Source organism: Malaya genurostris, chromosome 3 (genome assembly GCF_030247185.1).
Source record: "Malaya genurostris strain Urasoe2022 chromosome 3, Malgen_1.1, whole genome shotgun sequence".
NCBI classification, from domain to species: Eukaryota; Metazoa; Arthropoda; class Insecta; order Diptera; family Culicidae; genus Malaya; species Malaya genurostris.
Genome location: NC_080572.1, coordinates 214,498,765 through 214,513,652, shown reverse-complemented (window position 1 = coordinate 214,513,652; position 14,888 = coordinate 214,498,765). Strand labels below are relative to the sequence as shown.

Below are 14,888 nucleotides of genomic sequence, written 5' to 3'. Positions count from 1 at the left end.
TAGATTATCTATCCACAAGGCGTTAACAAAAAACAAACTTAATTAACACGGCAAATGCAGAACATCAACCAACAGTTTTTTTTTGCTGTCAGTATCTTTTGAACTTTATTGTTCCTGCATTAGAACCGTTGGTCATATTCGTGCCATCGTTACGGATCTTGTAGCGTCAATGCTTGTCATAAGGAAAAAAAAGACTTTTTTCCATACGATAAGTGTCGCGTTTGCCGCATTGAAAGACAAGTTATATAAAAGAAATGTACCATCAACTGTCTCATGAATTACTCAACGGGCTGATGGATGAGCAACGAGTGACGATGAGTCATCATAAGCCATCCCTGCCTGCAATTTGAGGCCCGAAACGTCGTGGTGGAGACGGTGCAGATTTTTCCGGGTGATGCTGTTTACACCCCATGTGGCATCATTTCGTAATGGCCTTTTGACGTGTCAGTCTGGTTCGCTGCTACCAGGAGCTAAGGCGCTTGCTGGAAACAGCCGTCCGGGCGTATTAGTGCTTCGCTCCGAATAGGAAGTACACATACGGGCTTTCTGTGCGCTAAGATTTCACCTCGATGTTAGCCAAGGCAAATGCTTAAATTCTTGCAACTCAATCTAGCAACATCGTATAGCATTAGGTTTTTAACGTGTTAATCAGCTCTGAAGCAGTAATCTCACGTTGCTACAGAACAAAGTTAGCCGTGATTTAGGTGTCTTAGAGACGAGCCAACAAATTTTATATGACGAACTTGGTAATCAAGTTACAGTTTCATGAATGATATTATGTTAATTTAAATTCATTATGTTTGTATTTGCAAAGTCAACTAAATGTAATCACATAATTTTGAGCTTTTGAATCGCTCCGGATTCTTGCGATTAACACGAATATCGTGTACTAAATTTTAAACCAGCAGGTTAACAAATTCTAACTTTCATAAAGTGCTTAATGAATACCCCACCAGATGGTCATTGCGCCGTATACTACTGTCAACAGAGAATACAATGCACATTCTCCGATTAATTATGGAAACCATTTCAAGATTGATTCCGCACTCAACCCACGAGTCCGATTCCGTTTGCATTGTTGACCAAGGTTCATGTGCTGAACAGAGCGAACCAGAGCCATCACTTTTAATAGCTCGTAAAAACTTTCCAATTATGCGTGTCTCGTTCGGTGGCTCACCCATCCCGGCTCGAGGATTCGAGTGATCAGCATTCATAGCTTTTCCATGAGCACCGAATGAGCTTTACGGGGTTGTTTTATGGTGAAAAAAAAAAGAGTATTCGACAAATATTGACCCAGAACCGGAGGTTTCTCGTGTTGAATTAGTAACGCAGTTTTCGTTTCAGATTGTCTGCAAATATTGGTATCTGATTTTGGATGTTTTAATTCTCCCAGTTCACGAACAGGCGCTCATTAAAATAATTGGATCCTGTTTGGGCTGACCCTAGAGGCGAGTTCGACTCGACGCACCGTTGATCAACTATACAGTCCGAATCGGGATCTGTTTGCAGTGTAATGATTTTCTTCTCCACGGGGCATCCTGTCATCCAAGCGCCCTGGTGACGACAGACCTAGAGGGGGGGAAAGTGAACTGTTTTGGTCGAAATTGTGACTCTTTTGTGTTATTTTTGCCATTCCGCATGAAAACAGGCAATGTATAGGCTTGGTTTTGAATTTTAGGTGATGACGGAACATTTTGTGGCATTAAATATTGTCATGTTAACGTTGAACCAGTTAGAAAACACATCTAATTGTAATTGTAAGGTAGCGGGGTCGCCAGAGTCCTTGACGAGATGGAACAGTTTGAATTCATCGGAAAATGATAACTTTTCGCATGCTAATGAGAAATTTATGTCATTCAAGTATAATTAGAATATGAACGGTCCCTATTGTGCGACCCCTCAAATCGCACGCACCTTCACACTGATTATCACACTGAACGGTGGCGCTAAGTGTAATGAGATCTGACAGCGGTAGATGAATTGAGACTAAATTTCTATCAGCACATGTAAAACGCTAGAGTGTTCGATAAAGTTATAACTTCCATTAAATTAGTTTAGTGAGTGAATTTATATAATATCTTGTACTTCAATTTATTGCTACAAGTTAGGTAACTATTCTATAAGTTACATTGATGAATTAATCTCCTCATTGTGAAATAATACTATCTAGCTTAGTATAACCTCAATCTCGCTCTACTTGGAAAACAACGATATTTAACTTGATTGGACTGAATGTACTAAATGTAAGAATCAAAATCAGTTATTGAATTATATGTAATGAATTTAGTTTTAGGGTTTTGTAACCGATATCAGCAATAAAGGTTCACGGATCCAGAAAAAGACTCATTCAGTTCAGTTGCGAGTGCAACAGTTTACAAAACCATTTAAGGAAGCTCTCGGTAAAATGTCTGAGCACAATGTTGAGCCTGAGGCCGCGAGTAGCTCAAGAAAAGACAGTGAAGAGCGAACTTTCAATGGGGAGAAAAATCAACCGCATATACCTTCTTGTCCGCTTTGTAAGCTTCTTGACATGAGGGATACTGTAAAGTGTAATGTATGTGCTACATTGCACAACTTTTCTTGCATCAGTGTAACAAAGAATGTAGGCCAAAACTCATGGAGATGTCAAACATGTAGTGTGCAGGCCGCAGCCCGAGAAACTGACACGGGAAAAGTTTCAGGAGCAAGCAAACAACAAGAATCAATCGTTCAACCGGACAACGGTCAACATAAGTCGCTCAGTAAACCCACCAAGCAAGAGCGCGCAAGAACAATATCTCAACGAGTGACCTCCATGTACAGCCGAAGTGATAAAACAGCGAAAAATCTGATTCAACTGGAGATGGAACAACTGGAAGCAGAAAGAGCCCTCCAAGAAGAAGAAGAGCTTCGTAAACGCGAATATCTCAAGAAGAAGTTTCTTCTTATGAGAGAAATGATGAGCGAAACGAACTCGATCAGCCAAACCGACGATCAATCAATGGAAAAAGTCAGGAGCTGGCTAGACAAAACGAATTTAGATCATGGTAATATGCAGCAACCAAATCACACGGAAATTACTTGCTCTACATCAACTCGTATAAATATAGGCCAAGGTCCTTCTGACGCTCATAATTCGAATTCACAATGGCAATATGGAAAAAACGAAACCTCCACCCCCGCCATTGAACCACAGTTATGTGTACTTTCACGAGCTCAGATAGCAGCAAGGCAATCAGTTCCGAAGGAACTGCCACACTTTGATGGTAATCCCGAAGAGTGGCCATTATTTTATGCAACGTACACTCACACAACTCTACTTTGTGGATTCTCAAATGACGAGAATGTATTCCGACTTTCTAAATGCTTGAAAGGTAAAGCCCTTGAAGCTGTGAGAGGTCAGCTTATACATCCCAGCAATGTACCATCTGTTATTAGAACTCTCAAACTGCTATTCGGTCAACCGGCTGCAATTGTGCAGACAATGATTAATAGAATATCAACGTTTCCAACACTCAGGTCTGATAAACTAGATCAACTAATAGAATTTGCCATTGTAGTACAAAACTTACGATCGACGATAGAAGCCAGTGGATTACAAGACTATCTGTATAATGTGTCGCTTCTGACTGATCTAACAGACAAATTACCTGCATCTATTAAATTAGACTGGGCAAAGCATCAGCAAACGTTGCCGAGAATTACTCTTGCTGAGTTCTCTTCTTGGATTTATTCCCTGGCGGAGGCCGCCAGCACGGTTACGAAAATCGGATTTAATGAAACAAAACAAGTCCGTAGTAGTAAACCAAGCGCATTCATCAATACTCACTCCACAGCAAGTGAGCTTGAACAGCCAATAGCAGATACAAAACTCTTAAGCACTGGCATTGCAGCGGTAAATCTTCACTTTACATGTATGATTTGTAAAGGAACATGTAAATCGGCAGCTGATTGCCAACGTTTCCTTGAACTTACGTACGATAGCAGGTGGACCGCAATTAAGGAGTATGGATATTGTAAAAAATGCCTAAGACGGCATAACGATCAGTGCACCGCGAGGAAACGGTGTGGAATAAATGGATGTACTTACAAACATCATGAATTACTACACAATCCTTCAAAAAACAGTACAGGCTCTGTGTCCAATAATCAGGTCCTTCCTGTAGTATTTGCTCCTCACAACACTCATCGGTCAAACTCGACATCTGTTCTTTTCCGTATTGTCCCAGTAACGCTGTACGGTATCGATAAAACAATAGATACGTACGCACTTCTTGATGACGGCTCATCACAGACGCTCCTGGACCAAGAAATCGTAGACCAGCTCCACCTGAAAGGCGCGAAAAACCCTCTATGGCTACAAAGGACTGGAGGAACCTGTCGTGTTGAAAATAACTCAGTAACTGTTAATTTTCAAATATCGGAGAAAGGACAGCCAAATCGTAGATTCAATATATCAGGTGCGAGAACTGTTAGTGCTCTTAATCTACCTAGTCAATCGCTGAATGCAGACGAGATGAAAAAACAATTTGACTACCTCGCTGGTCTGGCACTACCTTCGTACAGTGACGCTCGTCCTAGAGTTCTGATCGGAGCAGATAACGCGTTTCTTGGAAATACACAAAAGAGCAAAGAGAGAAATTCTCACGAACCAGTTGCCGTTAAAACGAGACTTGGCTGGACTCTTTATGGCGGATTCTCCGCAAAAGAAAATCAAAGCGATATAGCACAAGTGAGTCTTCACATCTGCTCGTGCGATGAGCTACAGCAAGCTATGAAAAACTATTTCTCATTGGATAGCCTAGGTATATCGAAGCTGAACAAAACCCTACTCTCAACAGAAGATGAGAGAGCTACTTCGTTATTGCAATCTTTAACTAATTTCGAAGGAGGTCGTTATACGACAGGTTTACTCTGGAAGTATGATAAAGTTAATCTACCAGACAGTCGTGCGCTCGCACTCCGGAGGCTACAATGTTTAGAAACACGCATGGCTAGGGACCCTACATTGGCAAACACTATCCAAAAAAAGATAGTTGACTACCAACGATGCGGGTATATACGAAAGCTTTCCGACCAAGAACTCGATCGCCCTTTTGATCGAATATGGTACTTGCCAATTTTTCCGGTAGCCAACCCTAATAAATTTGGAAAAATACGAATTGTCTGGGATGCAGCAGCAACTGTTCGTGGAGTGTCCTTGAATTCAGTTCTTTTGAAAGGACCAGATCAGCTGTCATCGCTTACAGATATCCTGTATCAGTTTCGGCTGCAGCGTGTTGGTCTCTGCGGAGACATACGTGAGATGTTCCACCAAGTGGGCATCAGAGAGCAAGATCAACATTGTCAACGGTTTTTATGGCGAAACGGTGACAGTAACGTAAACCCAGATACATTTGTTATGAAGGTCATGACCTTCGGAGCTTGCTGTTCACCGAGCAGTGCTCAATACGTTAAAAATCTTAATGCGCAACGTTTTACTAGTCGGTTTCCACGAGCAGTAGATGCAATCATTCACAAGCATTATGTTGATGATCTCCTTGCTAGCGTAGAGACCATCGAGGAAGCTGTTCAGTTGGCCAAAGAAATTCATTTCATACATGCGCAGGGTGGCTTCGAGATTAGGAACTGGCTCTCAAACTCGATAACGGTTCTCCAAAAAATGAATCAGCACCAAACTGAAGAAAAGAATTTAATTTTTTCCGAAGAGATGGCGACAGAGAAAATTCTTGGGCTATGGTGGAATACTTCCACTGATTGTTTGACCTTTAAAGTAAATTGGAGTCGATATGATAGCTCTTTACTGGATGGTTCCAGATATCCGACTAAACGCGAGCTATTAAGAATTTTGATGTCCATATACGATCCTTTAGGACTAGTGGCAAACTTCTTAGGCTATTTGAAAGTATTACTCCAAGACGTATGGCGCTCTGGTATACTCTGGGACGAACCTATAAGATGTCAAGAGTTCAAAAAATGGGATTTGTGGCGACAGGCTCTTCCACAAGTGGAGACCGTTTCCGTGAATCGATGTTATAGGCGGCTTATATCCTCCAACAAGCAAACTAATATTCAGATGCATACCTTTGTCGACGCTAGTGAGACGAGTTTTGCCGCTGTTGTCTACCTTCGTTTCGAAGAAAACGGTTACGTTGAATGTACACTTATAGGAGCAAAGACGCGAGTTGCTCCACTAAAATACATATCCATCCCTCGTCTTGAGCTGCAGGCGGCAGTCATCGGATCACGCTTAGCGAGTAGTATAGTCAGCGCACTTTCTATCAAGATCGATCGAAGATATTTCTGGACGGACTCGCGAGATGTCATGTGTTGGCTAGCTTCAGATCATCGTCGCTATAGCCAATTTGTAGCGTGTCGTGTTAGTGAGATATTGGAGAATACAGATCTGGCCGAATGGAGTTGGCTCTCAACTAAGGAAAACGTAGCTGACGAAGCTACAAAATGGGAACGTCCTCCGGATTTTTCGATAAATAGCAGGTGGTTCAGCGCCCCCAAATTCATCAAAGAACCAACGGAATCATGGGCTCCGTTACGAATGACACTAGGAACTACAAACGAAGAACTTCGAGCTAGTGTACTTACACATACTGTGCTCAACCCGGTTATAGCCACTGAGAACTTCTCCAGATGGCGAAGACTTGTTCGGTTCATAGCATGTGTACTTCGATTTCCCAATAATATCAAACTTAAGCTAGCCAATCTACCCAGCAATACTGGACCATATGTTAGAGCAGAACTGCATGCAGCAGAAAAAACACTTTACAAACTAGCGCAGTACACTGCTTTTGGTGACGAAATAGCTCTAATAGCAAAAGCCGAACAGACGAAATCGATTTGCCAAATTCCCAAAGACAGTGCCTTATACAAACTTACACCGCGGCTAGACGCAGAAGGGCTACTACGACTACACACACGTATTCAAAGATGTGAATACATAACAGAAGAAGCAAAGAATCCAATTATTCTTCCTAGAAACCATCACATCACAAAACTATTAATTCATGATTTCCATGAGCGCTTCCATCACTGCAACCATAACACCGTCATCAACGAACTTAAACACAAATTTCATATCCCTCGTATTAGAATCGCTTACAAATCTACTCGTAGAGAATGTCAAAGATGCAAAAATGAACAATCCAAGCCAATTCCTCCAGCCATGGGCGATTTACCCAGAGCTAGACTTGCTGCATATGCGCGACCGTTCTCATTTGTGGGAATCGATTATTTTGGGCCCTTGTCGGTTGTAGTTGGTAAACGAGTTGAAAAACGTTGGGGTGTGTTGATTACGTGCATGACGACTCGCGCCATTCATCTGGAAATTGCTCACACTCTTAGTACGACTTCTTGTATACTTGCAATAAAAAACTTCATAGCGAGGCGAGGAGTACCTCGAGAAGTACATAGTGACAGAGGAACTAACTTTTTAGGTACAGAACGTGAGCTACGAGAAGCATTGGCCAAGGTCGATGAAGATATGATAATGAAAGAATTTATTAGCAGTCAATTGGAATGGAAGTTCATTCCACCAGCATCGCCACATATGGGAGGCTGCTGGGAGCGGTTAGTGCAATCCGTTAAGCGAAATCTATATGCTCTGAAACCTCAGCGCTTGCCGACCGATGAGATTCTTCGTAATATGTTGGCTGAAATAGAAAATACTGTCAATTCTCGTCCACTCACTCACGTGCCTATCGAGAATGATGATGCTCCTGCACTAACACCGAACCATTTTATTTTAGGTTCCTCAAATGGTTCAAAACCCGATACATTATGTGACGATAGTGGTTTAGCTCTTAGACGGGCTTGGTGTAGTTCGCAAGTATTAGCCAATGTCTTTTGGAAGAAATGGTTGAAGGATTATTTGCCAGAAATAACAAGACGCAGTAAATGGTTCTACAACATCAAACCAATCGAGATAGATGATATTGTTTTGATTGTCGATCCAAAATCACCCAGAAACTGCTGGCCAAAGGGAAGAGTAATCTTCGTGAATAAGAGTGCAGATGGGCAAGTACGTTGGGCAACTGTACAAACAGCCCACGGTGTATACGAGAGACCTGCGGTGAAGCTGGCGATCCTAGATGTTCGGTGCAACCGCTAGTACGCCGGTGAGGACGTATCCGGCGTACGGGGGGGAGTATTGTGCGACCCCTCAAATCGCACGCACCTTCACACTGATTATCACACTGAACGGTGGCGCTAAGTGTAATGAGATCTGACAGCGGTAGATGAATTGAGACTAAATTTCTATCAGCACATGTAAAACGCTAGAGTGTTCGATAAAGTTATAACTTCCATTAAATTAGTTTAGTGAGTGAATTTATATAATATCTTGTACTTCAATTTATTGCTACAAGTTAGGTAACAATTCTATAAGTTACATTGATGAATTAATCTCCTCATTGTGAAATAATACTATCTAGCTTAGTATAACCTCAATCTCGCTCTACTTGGAAAACAACGATATTTAACTTGATTGGACTGAATGTACTAAATGTAAGAATCAAAATCAGTTATTGAATTATATGTAATGAATTTAGTTTTAGGGTTTTGTAACCGATATCAGCAATAAAGGTTCACGGATCCAGAAAAAGACTCATTCAGTTCAGTTGCGAGTGCAACAGTCCCAGATGGCTTCCTTAAGGAATTCTGGAACTCGCGTTGAATGGACAATTAACGTAGTCACCTTTTTTCAGAGCTATATTTTGACCTGTCAGATATGATTCAAGCCCTTTGAGGAAGAAACCGCTGATCCCGAGGTTGATGATTAATCTTGTCAAAAGCATTAGAGTAATCAGTGTAAATGGTGTCTGTTTAATAGTGCGCTTGCACAGATCAAACAATGTAAAGACTGTCCCAGAAAGTATGGACGCAACCAAAAACCGCTGCCATTTCGCAATGGTTCAGAATCTGTCAATTTTTATGGCTGCGTCCTGTTGTTTACACTCTTCTCTAATCACTTGTGCAGTTGTTTATTCGTTTTCATTAGTTTGTTTAGAAATGAATGGACTTTCAGCAGAACAACGTCGAAAATTTGTGTACAAATGGTGCACAGAACGCGAACTGTCACTGAGAAAGATAGCAAAAATGGAAGGAGTAAGTGAAAAAGCCGTGCGAAATGCAATCAGGAAGTTCGGTGAGGATAACACCTTTGAGGATAAACCGAAAACGGGTCGAAAAAAAGGTCCTGCTAACCGTCAGTTGGATAAACGTATACTGAAGGCATTCGAGCAAAAGAAGGAGGTTTCAGTTAGGGATGTGGCCAAGAAAGTGGGCACTTTGAAGTCAAATGTTCTTCGTGTTAAAGAACGTTTGAATCTTCGAACCAATTAGAAGCAACCAAAACGTAGTCCGAAACAAGAAGCATCGATCAGGCCGAGGGTTCGAAAGCTGTACAATACGATTCTTGCTGGAAATTTGAACTGCATGATCATGGACGACGGAACCTACGTGAAACTCGATTACAAATCCTTGCCGGGACCACAATATTATACGGTGCGAGAAGATCAAGTGTTAAATCAGTCCGAGATATCGATTGAAGTCGAAAAATTTGGTAAGAAAGCTATGGCCTGGCAAGCAATTTGTAGCTGCGGTAAGATTTAGAAAGCCTTCATCACCACTGCTTCAATGAACAGCGAAATATACATTAAGGGATGTTTACAAAAACGACTTCTACCCATGATTCGAAGCCACAAGAATCCTGTTGTCTTCTGGCAAGATCTTGCTTCTTACAACTACTCGAAATCAACGGTAGAATGGTATACTACCAAAAATTTTACTTTCGTCCCAAAAGACATGAATCCACCAAATTGCCCACAACTTCGACCAATTGAGAAATTTTGGGCATTAACGAAGGCACATCTTTGGAAACATGTCTCGGCAGCCGAAACCATTCAACAGTTCGAAAAAGATAGGAGTAAAGTGTCAAAACTTGTCGCCAAGAAATCTGTACGGAATTTAATGAGGAACGTTCGCAAGAAGGTACGCCAGCTAATCTACAATGGCTAAGTAGTAAATGTTAAGTCTAATATTACCAGTATATCGAGTAAAATTTGAATATCTAACACTGGTGAATTATTCACAGCGAAATCAAAGTGCGTCCATACTTTCTGGGACAGTCTTTAACACTGTTGGTTTCCGAGGCTCCGTTCAAAAGTCGGTTTTACCAGCAATTCTTATACCTTTCTGTAGAGAAAGGTAAAATGTTATGGAAGTAAAACAAAATTGGTTAACTAGTTTTCTTAAATGAATCGAAAAAAAAACCATTTGGTGGTCTGGAAAATTTATGGCCAAACGAACCAATAACGACTGAACCGGTCCCCTGTTGCCGATGTCGGAAGTACCGGAAATAGTGTTCGAACATTCTTTAGTGGTTTTTTTTTCCTTTTCCTTTTAAGTATTTATTTTGATTTCTCGAAAATGGCTAAGCTGACTTTCGCTCATCTAGGTTTAAGGTTTCATATACTAATTGGAATTTATCCGGATCCGTCTTCCGGCCCCAGAAATTTAAGGTTAATTTTACAACATCAACTTTCAGTCCCTTCGGTCGTCAAAAGGTAATATAACTAAATGATCATTAGTTCCTATATTATGGCTCTCCGTGTGTCTGCGATGACATTCGGTCAATAGAACGGCATTGACTGGGTGCTATCGCATTCTGCGTTAGTAACATAATGAGAGAGTGTGAATTGGTTTGTATGTAATAATTCATTTAAAGCGTGAAAATTATTGCAAATCTTCTAATTAGGTCAAATAATTCGTCTTGACATCCTATTGCTGAAATGTATTGAAACCCTTGATTTTAAAATGTCAACTTGTTTTCATGAAAACCAGCTGTAGCATTCCTTGCAATTCATAAATTAGCATTTTGCATATCATTCTTATATAATTTGACACATAAAGCAAAATACATCTAATAAGCAAGAATAACTGTTTTTGTATAAATAATAAGTCTGTTCTTATCATTAGTGTTTTATGCAGGAGAGACAAGAGACAAATACTCAGAAGTGTGCAATATCATACTATGTTCCAAGGGTGTAATTAGTTATTTCAGAAGACTGAAGGTTGGGAAGGTTTCGATACGTTTAGAAATAAAACATTGAATGCAAAGTCGAGTATTATTATCCATACAAAACGAATTAATTATAATTATTCATACAAAACTGAAGGACACTAAATACTCGAAAGTTTTTCTGTAATGTTAGAATCCATTTGATACAAAAATTTCATTTAGGTGGTGCTGGTCGATATAAACGTGATCTCGGAACACGATTTGTGTCATCAAAATTCGATTGAGTGGTGGCGACAGTGGAGCTTGGAATAGGGTAAACACACACACACACACAATCACAACTCAGTCCTTTCAGATCACAACTTTCTGACGTTGAGAGAACATTATTAACACTTTACAGTTTTTACAGTTTATTAGAAGCTCATATACCTGCTATTATATTGTTAATGTGTGTTTTATTTTGTTTTATTTTTATAGACCTACCAAATTATCAATTTTTCGTCTAGATCATCTTCATCAGTCTCTGCTTCACTAGTCACTCGTTCAGTCTCAATCTATTGTCACGGTACCAATCTGCATCTCTCCGCTGTAGTGGCATTATAGTATTATGATTTGATTTGCTTTGATTAATGGTTAACCATATTGTCATACACTTTTTCTAGTGGAGTTTCATGCTCATGAATTCAAATTCTATATCACCTGCCTATACTGGAATGTTTTTGACAGTTTTCTTTGATTCTCGAGATGTGGCGCACTCCGAATTCCTTCCGACTGGCCAAACTGTTAACAAGGAATACTATTTGAGTGTTATGCGTCATTTGTGCGAAGCTATTCGTTAAAAGAGGCCAGAATTATGGGGCGACCACTCTTGATTTTTGCGCCACGATAATGCATGCCAATGTTGAATGTTGTAGAGCAATGAGCGTTTTACATTGTAACGTTCACAAAGGTCTATCGTACGATAAGCCCTATTCACATGCTAGTACGGATTTAAATCTGCTTCAGATAAAGACTGTTTTCTTAACCGGATTGCTGTTTGCTGGCAAGATTAGAATAATCTGCTTGTGCACACACGGATAAAAATCCATCGCAGGTACCATGATTAAAAATCATGCTTTCATGAGTAAATGATTAATATCGTGAACAATAATTCACTTCCAATGAAAATTTCCATAGAATCAATCATTTTCATGATTTTTAATCATGGCTTTAGCCGTAAATCATTCCAAACAATTTACTGTCAAAACACTTTCAAAACAAGTGAATCAAACTTTATATCAATGATTTGTACCAGATGAACAAAATTCATGAGCCATAAAATCTATGTACATTGAATAGAACTTGTCTGCATCACGATTCAAATAGAGACTGTTAAACAATCTGATTCAGCTTATTGTAACGGTCGAATGAATACACATCGTCTGATCTGCATTACTGACAACAACAAATTGAAATGTTCGACTTCACTATAAACATTCATAAGCTCAAATAATCTATACATCATTATTGTAGCCAATGATTGTATTGAATGGAAATACCAGCGAGCAGTTATTCAGGCAACTGTTTACTCCTTTCGGGAACGTGACTTGGGTTCACTTTTCCTTACCTAGAATATTGGTCGGCGTTCAGTCGACTGTAAAGAGGAATGACAGCATATAACAGACAACCTGATAGCCTGACCATCCTTGCTTTCGGGATAATTTTGCATCGCACTTGGACTCGCAAATTGCGCACGTATTGCGTATTGTGAGAAGTTGGAAAATTAGTTTCCTCCTGGCCGAAGTGTGACGTATTCATCAATTGACTGCTCTCGATAAGCGATAGACATATTTTATTCCATTGAAATAACTCCAAACAAATATTCGTCCAGCGAAGGTGGATTCGAATATGTCTGATTCTTTTGTACCGAAATTCAACAACTATAGCATAGAAATTTTGCAAAGTCAACATCTCTAAGCAGGTGTGTTGTGTTGTTGATGTATTGGAACTATTTAGCTTTAATTACAAATTTTAGTTAACAATTGAAGAATTGTAAAACGATAAAAAAAAGTTTAGCCCTTTCCAAATGATATATCTGGACTAATTTTGAAAAAAAGTACTTTTTGGGACAAAGTTTACATATCGAGAGAGAAAATATTGAGATATTTATAAATGTATCAAAATATTTTCTTCGAGAATGGCGGTATTTCATTGCAAAACGACTGTGGGGAAAGTATTATCAAGCGACCCTGCTAACCAAAACGCCTCCTTCCTATTTTTAGGCATTCAAGACTTTTCTGAACGAAAGTTTTATCACTAACACTATCTTTTCGTAGGATCTTTCTGCTATGCAGTTTGTGATTGGCAGTTGTGCTGAAATTGTCATTAGGCAGCTTTTCGATGTAAGGCTTGGCTTTTATCGGCTGCTCTGCCATCCATGGAAGTTGTCCATCAATGTCAACTTCCCTTTCTGAGCAGCCTAGATAGCCGTGTAGTGTCGGTAGCGGTTTCCCAACTGGCTAAGAATAATGCTACGGTCCACCTGTTCCGTTGGTATAAGTCCACCAAACAGGTAAGACGTTTCCACTGGTTTCCTGTTCCATGTCGTAAAAGGCCACAAAAATAGGAGCTCCTAAGTCAAAGGGTGTTTCCGTGCCGAGGACTGAATGGCTGCGGGAGGTTCAACAGTGCAGCCGTGAACGGAATATCTTGGGTTTTTCCCTTACTGGATACACGCAATGCTTAGCAATCGACTTCTTTGTTCATCGCTTCGGCAAGAAGAGATTGGAAAGCTAAGTGTCTGTGGGTGTCCTCAAGGTGGTGCATTATCCCCACTTTTATGGAACCTAGTCGCTGATGGTTTGTTAAGGAAACCTTAGATTTCCGACTTATGGTTTTGCTGACGATTATCATATATTGATGACCGGTATAAGCATTACCACTCTCTTTGAATTAATGCAGCAAGCTCTGCGATCTGTTGAGCAATGGTGTTGTTAGGTTGGATTATCTGTAAATTATCGGTCTAAACATCAATGGCGCTTTCCACTCGTCGCAGGATAATCATAGGAGCTCGTCCGTTACAGTTCTTCGGTTCAGAGGTCACTGTGGTTGATCAAGTTAAATACGTCGGAGTTATTCTTGATTCAAAACTGAATTGGTCTGCTCACATTGACTTCAGGATTAAAAGAGCTTGCATGGCTTTCGGTCAATGCAGACGAGCTTTTGGAAAATCATGGGGTCTAAAACCTAGATACATTCATTGGATCTACACAACTATCGTTAGACCAATTTTAGCATACGGATGTCTTGTATGGTGGCAGAAAGAAGAAGTTGCGACAGTTCAGTCAAAGCTGAATCATCTCCAAAGGATGGTCCTGGTGGCGATGACAGGAGCATTCAGGACAACTCCTACTGCTGCTCTAGAGGCGCTACTGTGCATTAAGCCACTACACGTGTTCCTAAAACAAGAAGTATGATTTTGTGCATACCGTCTTAAGGTTACAGGGCTTTGGAACAGTAACGCTATAGACTATGAAATGGTTACATGGGATAAGTATTTACTCGCTCCTAGTGACCTAACTCTCACATGCAGTTTTCCTTTCAAAACATTCAATGTGAGCTATCCTCTTCGTGAGTAATGGTTGACTGGTTATTTGGAACGACAACTTGATGAACACATAGTTTGTTATACGGACGGTTCTCTGTTGAATGGTCGTGCTGGTGCTGGTGTCTACTGTCGTGAAATGAGACTAGAGCAGTCTCATTCACTTGGCAGGTACTGTACTGTGTTCGAAGCAGAAATCTACGCGATTCTGTGTGGAATACAATCGGCACTTCAGCAGAGGATCTGTGGTAAACGAATTTATTTTTGTTCCGACAGTCAGACAGCCTTAAA

General features: G+C 40.4%; 2 protein-coding genes across 32 annotated transcripts in view; one reads left to right on the top strand and one right to left on the bottom strand.

Annotated features, from left to right (window-relative positions):
* The window catches only part of LOC131434953 (glutamate-gated chloride channel), a 449,131-nt gene that overhangs the window by 301,395 nt on the left and 132,848 nt on the right, over positions 1-14,888 (bottom strand). The gene's annotated exons all lie outside the window — the stretch shown is intronic.
* LOC131434192 (uncharacterized) lies at positions 2,405-8,104 on the top strand. Its single transcript, XM_058600847.1, has one exon. It carries the CDS (start codon positions 2,405-2,407, stop codon positions 8,102-8,104), a length of 5,700 nt encoding a protein of 1,899 aa, XP_058456830.1.

Bases quoted from the DNA above. Each gene is read 5' to 3' on its own strand.
- LOC131434192 (XM_058600847.1), top strand. From the start codon at position 2,405: ATGTCTGAGCACAATGTTGAGCCTGAGGCCGCGAGTAGCTCAAGAAAA.